Below are 20,562 nucleotides of genomic sequence, written 5' to 3' on the forward strand. Positions count from 1 at the left end.
TATTAACCACCTTTTGTAGGTGAGAAATCTGACCCAGGTGAGGTGACTTCTCCAGTTTCATCAGCTGGTTTACAGAAAATGAGAATTACAGGCTGTCTTCTGACTCCCAGCTCTTTCCACTGGTCCATGCTGGCAAAATATCTGTTTTCAGCTGAAAAGATATGGATGGCATTCTGTCCTAGGAGAACTTTCCATATCAGTCTTTAAATGTGCTGACTTTGAAAGAAGAATTCTGTAGGATTGCATCTTGATTTTTACATAATGCATTTAAAATTTTTTTCTGCTATTGCATTTTCCCCCAATATTATGCAAAAGGTCAGTCTGTAGATTGCAGATGTCTCCAGAATATAAGAAGTGAGACGTTGTTTGAAGCAAGACGAAAATTCTACTTTTAATAATTTTACCTTTATGGGTTGGTAGAAGACACGGGACTAGAGTTTACTTGCAAGTTCTGCGACTTTAACTTAAAACCAATTCCCAGGACCTCAGTTTTATTATCTATAAGATAAGTATGCTAGAATAAAACCATTTTTGAGTCATTGTCAGTATAAAAATGCGGGAAGATTCTGTTGGATTTTTTTCCTGTAGCCATATTTAGGCTTCCATACTTGTCTATGGTTAGCATCTAAGTGCACTAATCTTGAATATTCTCTGCACCTGCATCCTCTACATTTTGGCCTGAGAAAATGTATGCAGCGGGGTATGGTTATAATTGTTGTCATCCTCCCTCACCATTTCTATGATTCAAGAAAATCAATATTTAGGAGTGCAAGTACACAGTCAGATTTTCATCCTCTCTAGTTGGAAGTTCACAGATAGCAGCTTTGGTTTTAAATAATATCCTATAGGGTTACCTCTGTGACGCAGTTGGTTCAGTGTCGACTCTTGGTTTAGGCTCACGTCCTGATCTCAGGGTTGTGAGATCCAGCCCCTTTTGCTCTCTCTCTCTCAAAATAAATAAATAAATCTTTAAAAAAAGAAAAAGAAACTTCTTCAGAGACTGCTTTTTGTGTTTTGGCCTCCAGTGTTCAAATTTTAATTATTTCACTCCTCTGAATGCTTCATCACTTCTATTTTTAAACTTTTTTTTCTTTTAAGATTTTATTTATTTGTCAGAGAAAGCGAGGCAGAGTAGCAAGCAGAGGCAGAGGGAGAAGCGGGCTCCCTGATGATCAAGGAGCTCGATGTGGGACTCGATCCCAGCATCCTGGGATCAGGACCTGAGCCGAAGGCAGCCACTTAACTGACTGAGCCCCCCAGGCATCCCCATCCCTGCTTCATCACTTTAAAAAAATAAAACGAAGCAAGCATTCTGGCTACCACCATGTAGACAAATCCTTCTTTTTTTGGGTCTTCTTCCGAGTTGCTGTGCATATAAATATGCTTCACCTTTCTTTGACATTTTCATACTTTGAGGGTTAAAATAAACTCTTCGAGTTTGGTACACACAAATATATTATACCTGAGACGTACACGTTATTGAATCTGAAATTTTAGCTTTAATGTTATTTTACAGTAGCTTTGTAGGTCTCCAAATGCAACACTGAACTTCTGAAATCTTCTGTGATCCCTACTTGGAATTTGTTGAAAGGCATTTTGCCAAAGCATTAGAGTAAAATGTTTTGTTTGCTTTAGTCAACTTATCTAAGCAGTCTGACTGGAACTGATGGGCTGTTGGTCTAGCCTTTGTATTTCGGAAGTCAGGGGATTGATTTTCTCTAAATCACAGCATAAAAAGTAATGTGTTTTCTTTCTTCTAGGGATAATAATGGTTGGGGTTATCGTTGGTTCAAAGAAGACTGGCATAAATCCTGATAACGTTGCTACCCCCATTGCCGCTAGTTTCGGCGACCTCATAACTCTTGCCATATTAGCCTGGATAAGTCAGGGTTTGTACTCCTGTCTTGGTAAGTTAACTTGGAATTAAATATAATGTGTTATTCAGAGTCCATTCAAATGAATTTATTCATCTATCCTCGTATAGTTTGTGGATTCTATACAGACTTATGGTCTACTTTAAAGTAAGTCTAAAGTACTTTGGGTTTGAAGAAGTTAAGTCTCAGATACATGTTTTTGAACTAAAGAAAGGGCTTTAACCTGACAAAGGCAGTTATTTATTAAGGGAAGCATCATTTAGTATATAAAATTACCTTAAATTATTTAATGAGTTGGTCAATAAAACTTGATATTCAAGGAAAATTCTTCTCATTTAGAAATAAGGTACGTCCACTTGAAGCAAGGCAGAAGACAATAAACGAGCAATGGCCTAAATGTAGTAAGATATTGTTCATTTAGGTCTTGAGTTTTCATTGTTGTTGTGAAATATACAAGGAGTGCTGTATGGACAAGTATATTTAGGGCAATGTTGGACTCTTTCCTCTTCCAGTCAAGCAAAGCACAGAAAAGGAGTTATAATAATAAAGGGATAATCTGCTTTAATTTATTTTTGGGGTGATAATTGGTCATACTTTTTCTCTCTGTTTTATACAATTCAGAAAGTCATACTGACGTCAGGGATTAAAATACAGCCAGTATTAGAGAATGTGGCTTAACATTCTTCTCCTCCTCTTCATTCATTCATTTCCCCAGTCATAGGCAGGCAGCTGGATGACTTGTAGACCTCATCTCCCCCACAGAAATGGGCTGCTAACTGTGTTGGGGAAGGGAGACTGTTGTCAATAGGCTGGATCCCAAAAGACAAGATAAGTTAGGTATGGTTAGTGTTCCTTTCGCTAGTCTTACGGATTAGACCAGTGTGTAGGAGGAGTGGGGAGGAGAAGAGAAGGGAGAAGAGAGTGAAGTGTTTCTACCTATTATTATTCTACGGGTCTTGCCAGAAACTTTGAGTGTGGAGTGGTGATGGGATTAGAAGCTTGGTAGTGTTTCTGGGATGGGTTCTCTTGCATACAGAAACAGGAAAGGTATCTTATTTGAAGACTTGATTGCTCAAAATACCACAAAGTCATTTGTAACCCATTTCTCAGTTAGCTGGTTGAATATCAGGGTGTTTCCTCATTTGAAGTCCTAGAATAAGAAAGTAAGAAAATGCCACTGAAGAAGGTTATCCTAATAAACATGACAGTTGTTATAATGGTATAATAGACTCGGTATACGAGATTCCAGAAGGTAAATCAACTTTGGGGGAAAATCATGTGTGCTGATTTTTTTTCTTTTCTTAAATCAGTGTCTCTCTTAAAATTATTGTTGATTTAACAATGAAGGGTTTTCTGATGTCTGTGTTGGAGTATGTGTCTTCATTGTGAACACTAGGGGGCCTCATAAGACCAGCGCAGTGGTAGCGGTAGTCTGACTACAGAGGTTAGGAACGAGCACATTTAAATTCTGAGACCCCATTCATCCCGCTGTGCTGCCTGGTTCTTGGAAACAAAGTTTAATTCCTGAGCTATGTTGGAAACACTTAGCAGTCTTGAGAGATAAGAGGATTTCATGGCTGCTCTAGGCTTTTGTTACAAAGTCTCTTAACTCCTCACCTAGAATTGTGGATGCTTAGAATGACTTGGAACAGCACCCCTCTTGTCTTGTTAGGTTGGATGCATGTCCCGAAGCTCACTCTACATTCATTCAATGTGTTTCTTTTGGTTCTGATAAAATTTGCTGATTCTGATATCTAAGGTAAATACAGGATTTTCCCCCCTTTGTACCTCGCCAGTTCCCCACAAAAAGGGCAAAACAAGCCCAGAGCTTTGTTTATTCCTGTTGACTTTGTTTTGTGTCCTTACCGAAGTCTTTGTTGCTCAGTTAACAAAGTTAAAGGTTTAGCCTTGTGTTTACAGCCTCTGGGAGTCAGCAGAAACATTATCTTTTACCGTCCCTGCTCCTCCCTTTCTTGTTCTTGTTACTCCTGCGGGTCTCGGACTCACGCAGTTACTGATTCTCCTGCGGCAGTTATGGATTCTCCTGCTTCAGGCAAGATTTTTCCCTTTTCTTTCTTCTGTCATTCCCTTCCCCTTTGTTGAGGCCAGTCAGAGGACTCATTTTCAATGCTAAATTCATAGGTTTCCCTGATGTTAATTGATCTTTTCCTCTGAATTCCTGGAGCCCTTCACTGATAACGTCTCTTGTGATGGTTCTTTACATTTTACTGATCATTATAGCTTTTTGTGTAAATGTAGTACCTTCCTTTATGAGGGTATAAGCTTCTGAGGACAAAATTCTGTGTTTTTCAATCAATCAATCAATCTGACTCCCATAGGGTCATATACATAAGTGGATGTTAAATAAGTAACACTTGGTGTGAAATGCTTTACTTCTTCCGAAAGCCATCCAGTTAATGTGAATAGAAGCTATTCAGGACGTCATACACACATGGAAATAGAAAACAGATATCTTTCTGAGTGATTTTGCTATGTTCTTTGTCCAATAGCAGAATAGACTGTAACCAAAAAAAAAAAAAAAAAAAAATGACCCTTTCAATGAATACTTAGGGAAATATTGGAAGAGTATCTTGCTTTAGCAGAAAGTATCAGGGGATTAGTCTCCCTACAGAAAAATTTAAATGGCAGCATGTGGCTAGGAAAGATCTTGAAATAGAAGCAAAAATACAAAGTTAGTTTAGAAAATAATCTAAGCTCTGAACTATGATATGCTTTGGTATGACTTGCCGAGAAGATATAAAGGCATTTATTCATTCATACAGTAATGTTTAAACAGTAGTGATTTTAAAAAGCTATTAAAAGGATACGGTTAGGCCAGCAACCAGAATATCTGTACATAGTGATTGCTGCCCTTTCTTTCTTCTTGTTTGCATACTTTTAAGAGGATTTTAAGAGGGCACCTGAGTGGCTCCCTCCTAAACAAGGAGCCTGCCACTCCCTCTCCCACTCACCCTGCTTGTGTTCTGTCTCTCTCTGTCAAATAAATAAATAATCTTAAAAAAAAAAAGAATTTTAAGAACTCTTTTCAGTTATTTGTATAACTCCATGGCTATCTAATTCTGGTATGTACATGATTTTATTGATTTGACAAACTGTCAGCTTTTCTCTTTTTAGGCAAGATCTGAGAAGCAGAATGTTGATGGATTTCTCATTCTTTGACGTTAACTTTAAAAAGATGGCTTAGTTGAAGCCATAGAACAATCACAATCATCCTTAGGTAGCTCCAATCTGTAGAAACCGACAGGGTGGCCAGCTAGTTAATTACAAGGCATTCTAGAATATCTCTGCCTGGGTGAGTAGTGATTGAGTAGAATCTAAATTTTTCTTGCATGTCAGTCTTCAGAGGTTTTGAGCACTCACCATCTTAGTTTAGAGTGATTCCTGGAAGGTCAGTGTAGTGAGAAAATTCTGATAGTTATAATGGAGGGTATTAAAAAAAAAAAATTGACAACTTACCATGCCCTTTGCTTTGTTGCTCACACACAAACAGCTGACATATAAGAATGTCACTCATAGCAGCTACATATTTCAGAAGAATTTAGGGTAATAATAATGAATGTTGTTAATGAAAATTGTGTGACAGTTGTTGCAAAACGCCACCAGCAATCCAATAAAAGGTACAAGCCATGAATCAGAAAGATGGCTGTTATGTTTGGCAGATAAGTGGAATCACAGCAATTTGAACCACTTTAGCCGTGTTCATCCTTAGTTTTCTGTAGTTTACGTATGTCACAGAATCAATACTAATGCACACAGACATTTCTTAGCCTTAAAATTCTGCAAAGCTTTATCTGTACACCTGTATTCATTCCTATTGCTGCTGTAACAAATTACCACAAACTCTGTGGCTTTAAACAATAGAAATGAGGGGCACCTTGGTGGCTCAGTGGATTAAGCATCTGCCCTCAACTCGGGTTGTGATCCCAGGGTCCTGGGATTGGGTCCCACATTGGGCTCCCCGTTGGGGAGCCTGCTTCTCCTTCTCCCTCTCCTTCTGCTGCTCCCCCCGACTGTGCTCGCGCGCGCTCTCTCTCTCTGTCAAATAAATAAATAAAATCTTACGAAACAAAACAACAGAAATGAATCTTCTTACACTTCTGGAAGCCAGAGTCTAAAATGTCTTATACAGGGCTAAAATCAAGGTGTCAGTAGGGCTGGCCTCTTCTGGAGGATTTTAGGGGAAAATGCATTCCTTGGCTCATTGATCTGCTGGCTGCCAGCATTCCTTGGCTTGTAGCTCCATTACTCATTCTCTGCTTCTGCGGTCACACTGCCTACTTTTCTGAAGTCAGATCTCCCTCTGACTTCCGCCTGGGAGGACACCTGTGATTACATTTCAGGCTCACCCTAAGGATCCAGAATAACTTCTGCATTTCAGAATACTTGACTTACATCTGCAAAGTTTCTTGGCTGTATAAGGTAATTATTCACAGGTTCTAAGGATTAGGATGTGGATGTGTTAAATAATGGTTGAATAATGACATACTACAATACCTGTTGTGATATTCTCAGAAATTAATACAAAATATTATTTTGACTAGGATCATTGAAGTGTATTTCATTTTGAAGGAAGACATTATTTAAATTTTGATAAAATTTGAAATTAAATTTGATACTAAATTTGGCTTTTAGTCATCCATTTTTCTCTTGCTGATTGTGTCATTAGTGATTTTCTGAAGGTAATTCTTTAATTTTATGACATCTACAAAACACCAGTATAGCCTACAAAGAGAAATGTTTTAGAATCTTCCCTTTTCCTATATTTGTAATTTTTCTTTAGCCATCAGAATTAGGTTAGGTCTTAGCCAGGAAAAAGATAGAAAAAGATAGCAGGAAAAAGATTCCCATGCAATCATAGTTTGGTAGGAATGAGCATATTAGACTTGACAGGAAATTGAGATAGAACGTGTTTATAGTAAATCAGTTTTAGAAATTTTTATTTCTATGTTTTCCCCACTTTTTTAAGTCCTGCATATCATGGACTTAGATACATTTAGTGTTAACATTTTATCCCATTTGCTTTTGTCTTTTATTCTCTGTCTCTCTATATATGTATGTATGTATATTTGTATGTATTTTTTCTTTGTCTTTAAGACATTGACATTTTTGAAAACTATAGTTCCCCCTCCTTTTTTTGTTAGACTTTTAAAAAATTGAGCTACAGTTCACATGCCACACAGTTCAGCTTTAAAAAGTGTACAATTCAATGATTTTTAGTACATCTGTAACATTGTACAGTCTGTTGTATAATTCCAGAACCTTTTCATCACCCCAAAAGAAACCTGTATCACTCCCCATTCTACCCTTTGCCCAGACCCTGCAACCAGTAATCTACCTTCTATGGGTTTGTCTGTTCTAGACATTTCCAAAAAATGGAATCATCCAACATGTAACCTTTTATGTCTAGCTCCTTTCAGTTAGTATGTTTTCAAGTTTCACCTGCCTTACAGCATGAGTCAGTCCTGAATAATATTCCATTGTATGAATATACCACATTTTGTTTATCCATTTACCAATTCATGGACATTTGGGTTGCTTCCATTTTTTTGGCTATTATGAAAAAATGAGGCTATGAACACACTTGTACAAGTTTTTGTGTGAACATATGATTTCAGTTCTCTTGGTAATTACCTAGCAGTGGAATATATGATAACTCTGTTTAACTTTTTAAGGAACTGCCCACTCATTATTTTTAGCTTACGTACTGAGAAAATTTTACCCCACTTTGAAAGTTCAAGCGGTGTTTCTGCGGTTAGGGTGGTAGGTGCTTCTTTCCACTTCAGATGTCCCTCCAGAGATTTAATGTTGAGAGTAACTTAAAAGCTGAGTAGGGCACTCCTCTTTTGACGTAGTAAAATGAAAGGATAATGAAGTCATAAGATGATCTGACCTAGCAGAATTGTTCTTTTCACTTGTGTTTAGTGGATTTTGCCTTTAGTTTCCCGTCTGATCCTATAAAGAGGTCGTTGTTAATCTTAGTTGTTAGGAGTTAAGAATTGCCTTCTAATTGGGATGTTATTTACCCTTATCTAATATTTTAACAAGGAGAACTGGGAATCCATTCAATAAAGTTTTTTTTTTCAATCTTCTATAAAATTCATGAAGAAAATGACAGTATGTATAACATTAGTCATATCCCTTTAAATGGAAGAAAACATTCAAATGGATTTTGTGGGCATACTTATTTTGAAGAGGTGATCTAGATAAAGATAAAATTTGGTTGGATATTATTTTAATAGTTATAGTAATTGTTTATTCCTCCCTGATTGGAAAAAAATTGAGCTTCTATCTGGTTCCAACATTTTTAGTCATAGGTAAGGGATCTCTAAATATCTTAAGATGAGGAAATACAAAATTCAGTCAAAGATAAGATTCTGGGTAAGGATTGAAGAATTTTGTGAGATGCCAGAAAAATTTAGTAACACCTTGATCAGCTAAAATGATATTACCAAAAATGTTTTGGGATGGTGTTACTGTTTTAAGAAGGGGTAGGCAACTTTTATCCCTGGGGATATTTAGAATTAAGTATAAAAATATTTGAGAATCAAATTCATGGTATTTGCCGAAAGAGGCAAAACATATATTTTTAAATATACTTGTAACTTAGCCCATCAGAGAAACATGTCATTCTAATTCTATCTTAAATTTGCAATTAAGTAATTGGCTTACTTTTATAACTTCTAAATATAAGTATTCCAAAATCATATGCTTTATATGAACATTTATAAACTTTAAAGGCTTGCCATATTTGTACATTTAATCTATTAGATTTATAAAGATTATCTTAAGTACTTGGAAACTTTTGAGAGACTTGAGAAATGTCTAAGTCAATAGAATATCTTAGGGTATTTAACCAAGTTTTGTCAATGTGACTAAATATTATTCCAAACACTTCAAAATAATTTTTGGTTGGATGCTAGACATTGTGAATGTAATAATGTTAAGTGCTCAGTTGTTTTGTTTTTCTTTACAAAGTGTTTGACTTTGTTCCTGTAGGCAGTTTATTGTAGATTAGCTTGAGCCTTACAAGGCTTGGTTTCAAGCTCTGTTGAGTAGACGTTACACTAGGGCTGGTCCTACTACTAAGATGTGACTCTTCTTAGGTCTTCACTAAATGTTCTCAGTGTTTGAAGAGGCCTCTCCTTTCTACACGATTGGCCCTTGAATTGATTGACTTCCAGCCTTCTGCAAACTCTGGGAATTTTTCAGCTTACAACTCCACAATTATTCTTGGCTTAGCCTTGTGGAGTTCACCTGTGCATGCATGGCTTAGTATTCAGTTCACAAACTCTTTCTCTGAGAGCTTCCTCTTCTCTGGTATTTTATCCTATAAATTCCTGCTGCCTTAGCCTTACTCTGCTGGAGTTTTCCCTTCCTGCATGGTGGTCTGGGACAGGCCTTTAGTTAAAAAGCTGAGGCTGTTATAAGGCTTATCTCATTTCTTTCCCTTCTCTCAGGGAACACAGGCTTGCAATGCTTGTTGTCTAGTGTCTGAAGACTGCTGATATCTACCCATATATCTCTATCTATTCTAGACATTTCTGAAAGCACTTAAAATTTTGTTCAGAGGTGACATACAGCATGTCTACAAAGCAAGACAAATAGCTAAGCCCAAAGTCAATGAGGCAGAGAAATATATTCACTCTGTAGGGAAGCATAACAAGATTGGAGAGAGAATGAATAATTGTGATCAAGTAAGACAGTTTACCACAAAAGGGTTATAGCAAAGTCCTGGGAATCTGCTATCTCAGTGTGTTCCAGACAGCAAGATGTTAATGATAATGGCGGTGATAATTATGATGATAGTAAGTGTTCGATGACTATTAGCTAGGTGCTTGGGCACTATTCTACTTACATGTACTCATTCTCTTAAGAATCAAAATAACTCCATGAAGTAGATACTATTATTATTGCCATTTTATAGATAAGGAAACTGAAGTTTATAGGAGTGAACTTTCTTGTCCAAGGTAGGTTATAACACCAAGATGTGAAACTAGGTGATCTGGCCAAACTCTGGTTAACACAGTGTACTGTATTCTGTCTTAGCATATTAAGGGTTCTGAGAAGTTCAGCAGTGAAGAGAGATGTTTACCTTTATTAAACTTGGTTTTTCTATTTTATTTTATTTTATTTTTTTAAGATTTTATTTATTTGACAGACTGAGGTCACAAGTAGGCAGACAGGCAGGCAGAGAGAGAGAGAGAGAGAGAGGAGGAGGAAGCAGGCTTCCTGCTGAGCAGAGAGCCTGATTGGGGGCTCAATCCCAGGACCCCGGGATCATGACCTGAGCCGAAGGCAGAGGCTTTAATCCATTGAGCCACCCAGATGCCCCTAGTTTTTCTATTTTATTTTGGAGCTTGGAACACTATTTAGTATCAGGGCTATCTATTATCAATTGATTGGCCAGTATTCCTTGGAATGCTTGTACTATAAGATCCTTGTAAATAAAAATAATATCCCATTTAACTTCAGAGTTAAGAGTTACTAACTTTGGGGCGCCTGAGTGGCTCAATTGGTTAAGTAGCTGCTTTCCACTCAGGTCACAATCCCAGGATCCCAGGACCACTCGTGTCATGATCCCAGGGTCCCAGGATTGAGTCCTACATCGGGCTCCCTGCTGAGCAGGGAGTCTCCTTCTCCCTCTCTCTCTCTGCTGCTGCTTCTCCCTGCTTGTGTGCGCATGCGTGCTCTCTCTGTCAAATAAACAAATAAAATCTTAAAAAAAAAAAAAGAGTTACTAACTTTGATATCAGATGCCATCTTTTCCTGACTCTCCCTGTTTCCTAGCCATGTTCTTAAGCTCCCAAGCTTCAGTTTCTTCATAAAATAGAAACGGTAGTATACCTCATGCTTGTGAGCACGGTCACTTAGCACAGTACTTGGTCAATCATAGAAGCCAAATAAATGATGGTTTTTTACTGTTATCGTCCTTCCTGGCATTATGGCAGTTCTCATTCAGCTCAGATAGCTATTTCAGTAAATGTTTGTTGGATTCATGTATTTATTTTCAGTTACATTATTTAATATTTTTACCTTATCCACAGTTTTTTTTTTCTTATCCACAGTTTTAAATTTGTGTGAAGTTTAGAGAAAATACATAGCCTGTGAATATGTTGAATAACATCCTATCTCCTGGGAAACTTGTACTTTTAATATCTATATTTGCTACGTGGTTAGAAGAGAGATTGAAATGTTGTCTCTTTTTTAATTTTAGACAACTATTACTACATTTCTCCATTAGTTGGTGTCTTTTTCTTGGCTCTAACTCCTATCTGGATTATAATAGCTGCCAAACATCCAGCCACAAGGACAGTTCTCCACTCGGGCTGGGAGCCTGTCATAACAGCTATGGTTATAAGTAGGTTAGTATTAAAATGTGTGTGTGTGAATGTGTTCTATATACCTGTACCTGTGTATATATTTAAATATCAGCAGTCTGTTTTTATTTCTTGGGTCAATCATCTTATATAGCCAGGTTTTTTGTGTGTTTTATTTTATCACATGTAATAAGAATATTAGTCCCAGGAATTATTGAAATCTGTAGACCAGTTTCAAACTTTTTTCTAATCAAATCCTTACCAGATTGATGAGTAAGGGTTAATGGTGTGTGTGTGTGTGTGTGTGTGTGTGTGTGTGTGTGTTAACCCGACTTTACTTATTTTTTTTGTTTTTTTTGACTTTACTTATTTTTTTTTAAAGATTTTATTTATTTATTAGAGAGAGAGAGAGAGAGCGAGCACAGGCAGACAGAGAAGCAGGCTCCCTGCCGAGCAAGGAGCCGGATGTGGGACTCGATCCCAGGACGCTGGGATCATGACCTGAGCCGAAGGCAGCTGCTTAACCAACTGAGCCACCCAGGCGTCCCTACTTTACTTATTTTTAATAATAAATTATTCACATACGTATCAGAAAGCCTGAGAAGTGGACTTGCCATTTGACTACTGACACTCCAACAGGACACAGGGTATAACTAAGGATATATGCAAATGATAAAGTTGTAAGGATCCTTATCATGGTGGGATTTTTAACAACAACAAAAGAGATCACCTTAGAGGTCTAGCAACCAGCTATCAATCAAATAAATTTTTAGTGTAGTCACCAAATGGAATATTAACCACTAAAAATAACAAAGTTTGTATTGACATGGAAAAATGTTCACTGCACATTTGGTGAAAAGAGCAAGCTAGAAGAGAGTACGAATTTCCTGTTAAACATGGTATATTGACCCACATTTATCTTCTTCCTTCCTGAAACTACTAAAATGACAGTAATTGAACAGAAAAGCTATAAAACCACAAACAGAAGGGGAGCAGAGAGGACAGCAGGTGCGAGATTCTACAGAATTACTAAAATAGGAATCAGATGATTTTTAACTGAACTAGCAGAATGGAAAAAGCTAAAACCTCACCTCCTGCAGCGTGGGGGGACACCCATAAGAAGCAAGTGGATCTGAGAGCTGAGTCTCAGAAACCCAGAGAGGTGGAGGAAATAGTGGCACTAAGTACTCCTCAGAGCTGAAATGAAGAAAATTGGAAGATTGAAAGTTTATGCAAGAGGCAATTAGATCTTAAAAGCCCTTCTCCAGCTTGACCCCCTGGGGGACCACCCTCTCCCCGTCCTTGGCAAAAGACAAGAATTCACTCTGAGAGACTGAACCAGAGAGTATGTGGATTTGGAAACACCTGCACATGTGAGGGTGCGGGTTACACTCTGAAAAATAGGATTAAGTGAAAATCTAGAAGCTGAACAGGGAAAACCCTATCCCACTTCTTATTCTTTGCTGTAGAATGCTGGCAGTCAGGCCTCTACCCCCACACAAAAAATTAGAATAATTCTTTTCTGGGAAAACTCATCAGCACAAAAGAAAAACTTGGGGATATTGACCCTCGTGGGTCCCTTAGTGAAAGAGCTGCTTGTGCACCTGATGCTTCTTCAGGAAGCCTGCCCTCTGATGAGCTCTGCCTCCGTACACAGACATCTCCGAGTGTGCTCTGCAGTGCCCCTCACAGAGGAGCCGACAGTGAAAGGATCACCGGACATTTGATTAAGGCTTCTAACATGAGAGACAGAAAGCAGAAAAATGGTACCCAAAGAAAGTACAGGGATAGTTGAAAGAACTCAAAAATCTCTCCTCAGTGTCCTCAGAGCAGTCAGAGAATGTATGGAATCCATAATGCAAGAACAGAATGCTGTAATAAGGAGGATTTAAGAAGAAGGAAGAGCTCTTGGGAATTAAGACGACATAGGGGCACCTGAGTGGCTCAGTCGGTTAAGAAACTGACTTGATTTTGGCTCAGGTCATGATCTTGGGGTCCTGGGATCGAGCCCTGCATTGGACTCGGTGCTCAGCAGGGAGTCTGCTTATCCCTCTCCCTCTGCTCCTCCTCCTGCTCTCTCTCTCAAATAAATAAATAAAATCTAAGAGATTTTTATTTGAGAAGGAGAGAGACCATGAGCCCAGGAGCAAGGACAGAGGGAGAAGGAGAAGCAGGCTCCCTGCTCAGCAGGGAGCCCAATGAGGGGCTCAATCCCAGGACCCTGAGATCATGACCTGAGCAGAAGGCAGATGCTTAACTGGCTGAGCCACCCAGGTGCCCCTAAATGAATAAAATCCTTAAAAAAGAACATATATAAATAGCAGAAACAAAAAACTCAAAAGTAAGAAGATAGAGCTGAGATACTATTCTGGAAAATAGAACAGAAAGCGGAGGCTGGTGTCTGGAGACAAACAATAAGGAGAAGAAATTATCAAAGAAATAATACAAGAAAGTTCCCCAGGACTGAAGACCATGGGCTTCCAGCTTGTTGGGCCCATTGAGTACCTAGCAAAGTGAATGCCAGGAGAGAGCCTAATCAAAGGACATTACTATAAATCCCAAAATACTCTAGAGAAAAAAGATGGTTATACATGAAGCACTGGGAACCTCAATGATGTCCAATAGCAACACCTAAACTTACTCCTTCAAAATTCTGAAGGCAGATTATTTTGAACATAAGTTGTGGTTGCAATATCAGCCAGATGTAAGGGGTGGAATCAAGCAATTTTCAGGCAGTCAGGATCTCACAAAGTTTACTTCCCATTTGCCCTTTCATATAAACGCTGGTAGAAGATAATGGTCTATCAAAATGAAGAAATAAATCAAGAAAGGTGACATAGGAATGAGAAACCCGTTCTATGACAGCAGGTGGTTCATTTTTCTGTGATGTAGATTCCTTTTTCCTGGATTCAGACAATAGGGTCCTATGAAATGTTGGGACTTGGTTATGGCGTACAGACCAAGACCCAGTGTGGGAGACTGAAGGAAGGTGCAGGGTGAGAGCTGTGTAATGCGCCTAGAGGCCACCTTCTGGGTTGGCAGGACAGAGGGCTTAAGGAGGAATGTCTCTAGGAAACAGAAGTGGAATTGATGAGCTACCTGATGTTTGACTGTATTCAGAAGCATTTCATTAACTTTGTTAGAAAGTTGAAACCAAATTAATAGTAAGTACCCCAAAAATTGGAAAAAATATGGACCAAAGCAACCAGTAAAAGTGAGGAAATCTAATAATACACTTGATGGTTCAGTTGTGAATAATGATTCCCTCGTTACAATAAAGTAAACCCTAAATATCTTTCACCCAAAATTGTTATAACCAAGTTGGCAGGATAGGAGGAAGGGAATTATGAAGGATCCCAAGTGGGGAGGGGAAGGGCAAGTGAGATTAAGTCCCCATCTGTCACAGTGGAGGTCATTAGGTAAATGTCTAAAATTTAAAATCAGGGAATCATGGGGCACCTGGGTGGCTCAGTGGGTTAAAGCCTCTGCCTTCAGCTCAGGTCATGATCCCAGGGTCCTGGGATTGAGCCCTGCATCAGGCTCTCGCTCAGCGGGAGCCTGCTTACTCCTCTGTCTCTGCCTGCCTCTCTGCCTATTTGTCTGTCAAGTAAGTAAATAAAATCTTAAAAAAAAAAATCAGGGAATCACAGTATAAACATGTTATTTAGAAACAGAGCATTAAACACCAGAAGAAACAGCTAAAGAAGTTGAAAAGAATTGCTAGTGGAAAACAGGTTCTGGGAGTGGGGGCTGGGGACTATGTAATAAGCTTTGTGGTACTTTGACTTTTTAAATAATGTACATGTTTATTCAATAAAAATAAAATTTAATACAAGTGAAGAGAGAACTACTTTTACAATGTGAGCTTTTATTTTAAAAAATATACGTGTTTAAAAATGTCTGGGAGGCCATATACCAATATGATAACAGTATAATGCTGAATGATAGCACTGAGGTTGATTTTTATTTTCTTCTTTTTGTTTGTCTTTTCTAATTTTTCCTATAATATTTTTTTACCTAGGTCATAAAAACATTTTAAGATGTATTTTAGCAAGTGTTCATGTTATGGTCACAGCATGAACATGTGCATTTTGGCACAGAAATTTATTCTTTGGCAGTAACTAGTTTGTTCTATGAAATACATATATTTTTAAAGTGAGACCTTAACAAAATACTCTTAAGGATGACTCCTTTGGGATTTTTTTTTTTAAAGATTTTATTTATTTATTTGACAGAGAGAGAGATCACAAGTAGGCAGAGAGGCAGGCAGAGAGAGAGGAGGAAGCAGGCTCCCTGCGGAGCAGAGAGCCTGGTGCAGGGCTCGATCCCAGGACCCTGAGATCATGACCTGAGCTGAAGGCAGCGGCTTAATCCACTGAGCCACCCAGGCACCCCCTCCTTTGGGATTTTACAATGTAACTTTTAACGGGAAGTTCTATTAATTTAGGCATAGCAAGCCACAATTCATTTATTTTACTAAAAAATTAAAATAATAAGTTCCTAATGTTAACTATCAGGTAATGGTAGAACATTTGATCTGATATTTTGACAACCCCATTCTCTGATAACATGGGGTTTATTTTTCTGTAATGTAGATTGCATTTTCCTGGAAGATATAGGCAACAGGATTCCATGGAGTATAGGGACTGGCAATGTTTTATAGGATTTAGACCAAGAAACTGAAGTTAACCAATTGGTAACGGTCATGGAAACTTAACAAATCTCCAAGCTCCATGGAGACTTTCAGAGTACATGGCTTGCTCCTGTATAGATTATTTTTCCAGACATCTGTACTCAAAACCAGCCCTTTCTATGGCTACAACTCATTATTTCTATGGCTACAACTCATTACCAATGATAAGATGCTACACCTATCTAGTTTTCACACAATAAAAATGATGCCTCTAATGCCTTTTTAATTTCAAATACGGAGAAATACTCTTTTTTTTAAATATTTTATTTATTTGACACAGAGAGAAATCACAAGTAGGCAGAGAGGCAGGCAGAGAGAGAGGGAAAGCAGACTCTCTGCTGAGCAGAAAGCCCGATGCGGGACTCAATCCCAGGACCCTAAGATCATGACCTGAGCTGAAGGCAGAGGCTTAACCCACTGAGCCACCCAGGCACCCAAAGAAATACTCTTCTAAAAAACCATTTTTTAGGGGCACCTGCCTGGGTCAAGTTGATAGACTATGAGATTCTTGATCTCAGGGTCAAAGTTGTGAGTTCAAGCCCCACGTTGGGTGTAGAGCTCACTTTAAAAAAAAAATAATAACAACAAACTATTTTTTAAATTGGAACAGCAATAAATGCACATGGTTTTTAGAAATTGGTAAATACGGAAGGATATAAAATAACCATCAGTCTTCTGTTAGTCCCTCTACCCAGAGATAGACATTGTTAATAATTTCTTCTATATCCTTCCAGACATTTTAATGCATCTAAAGCATATTCTTTTCCTGTTTTAAGGAACGTATCTTGGAGATCAGGAGGAGAGCCCTGACATGTAGGCCTAGAGCTTATTCTATGTTTTATTTTCAAAGTTTCACTTTTGACGTTGATTTTACTTGGACTATTTTTCCTTTTTATTCTACTTTTTAAATGTAAAAAACAATTTTTTAAAAATTTAAAAAATTTTTTTTTTTTTTTAAAATTTAAAAATTTTTAAAAACAATTAAAAATTGTTTTTAAAGTCGAGGTGTTTGTGTGTAAAGAGCAGCTTTAAATTTAGTGCACTTATTTCTTTTCCCTAAATTACACGATTTTCTATCTTCCAGCATTGGAGGCCTTATTCTGGACACAACTGTATCTGATCCAAACTTGGTTGGAATTGTTGTTTACACGCCAGTTATTAATGGTAAGAATTAGATATACTGTTTCACAATGGTGTCAAATTGTTATTTATACTCTTCGTTAGGAACAGGAATTTTAGGGTTCACAGTTTAAGAGGTGTATCTCCCCCTCCCTTCCATTCTCCCCCCACCCCTAGGTTGGTGTTCATGGTGGAAATGACATTCTCCTGTTCTCAGTATGCACAACCTATTTTTGAAAAGAGCTGTTTCTTACTCTTACTACTTGACATTGGTTTGAGAGTCGAGCATACTTGATTTTTAAGATTAGTGTGGTGAAATAGGATATTTCAGTTCTGCATTATCATTGACTTTGGGTTTATCTGCTGTTTCATGTTTTGCTACTGCTCCTGTCGATTTTTGTGCATCAATTAGCGTTAGCTAGGTTTAAGCATTGCTTAAGTCAATTCGATTTATTAAGATCTATCACTCCTCTGTGGCTCCCTTTAAGATCTGCCTTATATTTCTTTCTTACCTATAAAATGGGAATTATAATACTTAGATTCACAGGGCTTTTGGGTATGAGTTCCATTTAGTAAGATAATATTAATCTAGTCTTACTGACTTTTGGGCTGGCTGTCATTATGTTGGATTTTTTAAAATTTTTTTATTTATTTCTTATTTCTTTATAAACATATAATGTATTTTTATCCCCAGGGGTACAGGTCTGTGAATCGCTAGGTTTACACACTTCACAGCACTCTCCATAGCACATACCCTCCCCAGTGTCCATAACCCCACCCCCTCTCCCAACCCCCCTCCCCCAGCAACCCCCAGTTTGTTTTGTGAGATTAAGAGTCACTTATGGTTTGTCTCTCTCCCAATCCCATCTTGTTTCATTTATTCTTCTCCTACCCCCCAACCCCCCCATGTTGCTTCTCCATGTCCTCATATCAGGGAGATCATATGATAGTTGTCTTTCTCCGATGGACTTATTTCACTATTTCCTTAGCCAAACTATGGAAAGAACCTAGATGTCCATTATATCGGATTTTAGTACAGTTTATGCCAGTATAATTTAAAAAGTAATTCTCCCTGAGGGAAGACATGTCACAGGATATGCTACACATTTAATATAAATTGCTTTCGTATTTTTATGTGTAATAAAATGTTATATGAAGGCAAGTTCCCCAAAATCTAACTTCATACCTAAAATTTCACTTGAACATTTACATTTTTGCATAGCTGTAAAATGTCCATGAAGAAATTTCCCCTCTAGATCCCCTTTCCAATTTTCCTAGTGCCCCTACCCACCCCCCCCATCATCCACCCTTAAAATCACGGAACCATCAACGCAGCCCTTCACCCTCTTTGAATAGACAATGACCACATCTCATTGATTTGCCCATTAGCATAATTCACTTGTTCACTTATTTGTGTAAGAATGTCTCAGCACTGTAGTCTGCTGATGTCTTACTTCAGCCATCACCGAAGTCATAAAGTAGCTTTCGTGACCCACTCCCTACTCAGTGCCAATTAACTGTCACTAGCAGGCTGGTCTTTCTTAAACATTGTTTTTATTACTTCAATCTTAAGATGATGTACTTAGGAGCACCTGGGTGGCTCAGTGGGTTAAAGCCTCTGCCTTCGGCTCAGGTCATGATCTCAGGGTCCTGGGATTGAGCCCCGCATTGCATTGGGTTTTCTGCTCGGCGGGGAGCCTGCTTCCTCCTCTCTCTCTCTCTGCCTGCCTCTCTGCCTACTTGTGATCTCTCTCTGTCAAATAAATAAAATCCTTGCTGTGAAGTGTGTAAACCTGGCGATTCACAGACCTGTACCCCTGGGGATAAAAATACATTATATGTTTATTAAAAAAAATTTTTTTAATTTTAAAAAATTAAAAAAATAAATAAATAAAATCTAAAAAAAAAAAAAAAAGATGATGAACTTACGAGTGGCTTCCTCCTGCCTGTCAAATCAAGTTTGAATTCTTCTGTTTCGCTTTCAAAGCCCCCTATCTGCTTTTGGATATATACAACTTTTTCCTTTATCTTTCTAACCAGATTCCTATTTCATGGTCCTACAAAGACCTAATTTTCATTGCCTGGAATGATTACTGCTTTTCGTCCACTTGCTCAAATCCTCTTCTGTGAATCTTAGTTAATGAAGTCCCTAGCATAAATACTACCACCAATACTGTTAGAGCTATATTGTCCAACATTTCAGAGAAAATTTTGAATTATAACAACCTCATCATTAGGAAGGTTTGAATCAGTGCTCCTGTTATTTCACCTTATGTAAGAAACGATTCTTGAGCCTCCCTGGAGTGCTGTTCTTGGAAGCCGTGGTATTCGTGGTAGTAAAATCTTTTTTGTATCTCAGTAAGTGGATCTCTTAGTTGGATCTCACAATGAGCTCACTTTATGTTAAATTCCACTGGTTAGAAACATTGATAGAGAAGATTCATTCCATGGCCCTCAAAAAAGACAGAACATTGGAGAATCGAATTTCATATTAAATGTGCTAGAAGATGTGTGATTTAAAGGGCCCCTAATTAACACACCATCACCACCATCATCGCTTGCTAACTAGTGAGTGAGTACCTACTGTGTGCCAGATAACATGCAGGTCTTTTATGCATGTTACATCATTTCATCCTCACCATAACAGAGTAATGTGTCCAACATCTCACATCTAGTAAGTGGTAAGTCAGCATTTAAACCCAGACCTGCTTGATTCCAAAGCCTGTGCTTCCCCTGCCCCCTCGCAATAAGTGCTAATTTATCTGTTTTATGGGTTACAAAAATACACACTTTGTTTCAAGTAAGGCATATCAGTGTTGATATTTTGATGAGGATATCTTCTAACACTAACGTCTCACAGAAGTAGTAGCATTTTCTGAAATAGATTTCATAAGAATACTAGTTTTGTGAGATTAATAGTATACCTTGAGAAGTAAGTTTTGTGGCCAATTAAGTTTGGGAAGCATTAGGTCAAATAGATTTCTTTACTACAGGGTTTCTTGAAGCCTTTATCATGCTAATATGTACTGTGAAGCTCTCCTTCTGGGACCTCTGCTAGCAAGGGGTTAGGATTTCTAGAACTAACCTTCCTTCAGACCCCTGACTGTTCTTTGGGAGCTACTGATCTAGGGCTTATAAATATCTTTATCACAGTGTACTTTCAAATAATAATTGAGCCCATTTACAGAAAGGGTAAGGACCTTACATCAGTATACTTGGATTTTCTTTTCTCTTTCTTATGTGCTCTTTTTGTCATAGATTTTACTTTGTTGTAAGCCCTATATACATCGTCATTATTTTTGCTTTAAATGGCCGGTTATTTTTTAAAGAGATTAAAAATGAGAAAATGATATCCTTTTAATTTTCTGATTTATTTTACATTTCTAGCACTCTTCTTTCCTTTGTGTAGTTCCAGATTTCCATCTGGTTTTATGTTCCTTTTGCCAAGAGAAATTCTTTTCATGTTTCTTGTAGGGCAGGTCTGTAAAGTTTTGAGAGGATAATTGAGCTTGAAAGATGATTTTCTTGAGTATTTATT

At 37.9% G+C, this 20,562-nt stretch overlaps 1 protein-coding gene across 8 annotated transcripts in view; it reads left to right on the top strand.

Annotated features, from left to right (window-relative positions):
- SLC41A2 (solute carrier family 41 member 2) overlaps nucleotides 1-20,562 on the top strand; it is a 117,922-nt gene that overhangs the window by 64,782 nt on the left and 32,578 nt on the right. For all 8 annotated transcript variants that reach the window (XM_046011984.1, XM_046011983.1, XM_046011991.1 and 5 more), the window contains 3 exons: nucleotides 1,761-1,907; nucleotides 11,110-11,257; nucleotides 16,990-17,069. In XM_046011984.1, coding sequence (XP_045867940.1) covers nucleotides 1,761-1,907; nucleotides 11,110-11,257; nucleotides 16,990-17,069 — 375 coding nt within the window. The remainder of the gene's footprint in view (nucleotides 1-1,760; nucleotides 1,908-11,109; nucleotides 11,258-16,989; nucleotides 17,070-20,562) is intronic.

Source organism: Meles meles, chromosome 7, assembly GCF_922984935.1.
Source record: "Meles meles chromosome 7, mMelMel3.1 paternal haplotype, whole genome shotgun sequence".
Classification (NCBI taxonomy): Eukaryota; Metazoa; Chordata; class Mammalia; order Carnivora; family Mustelidae; genus Meles; species Meles meles.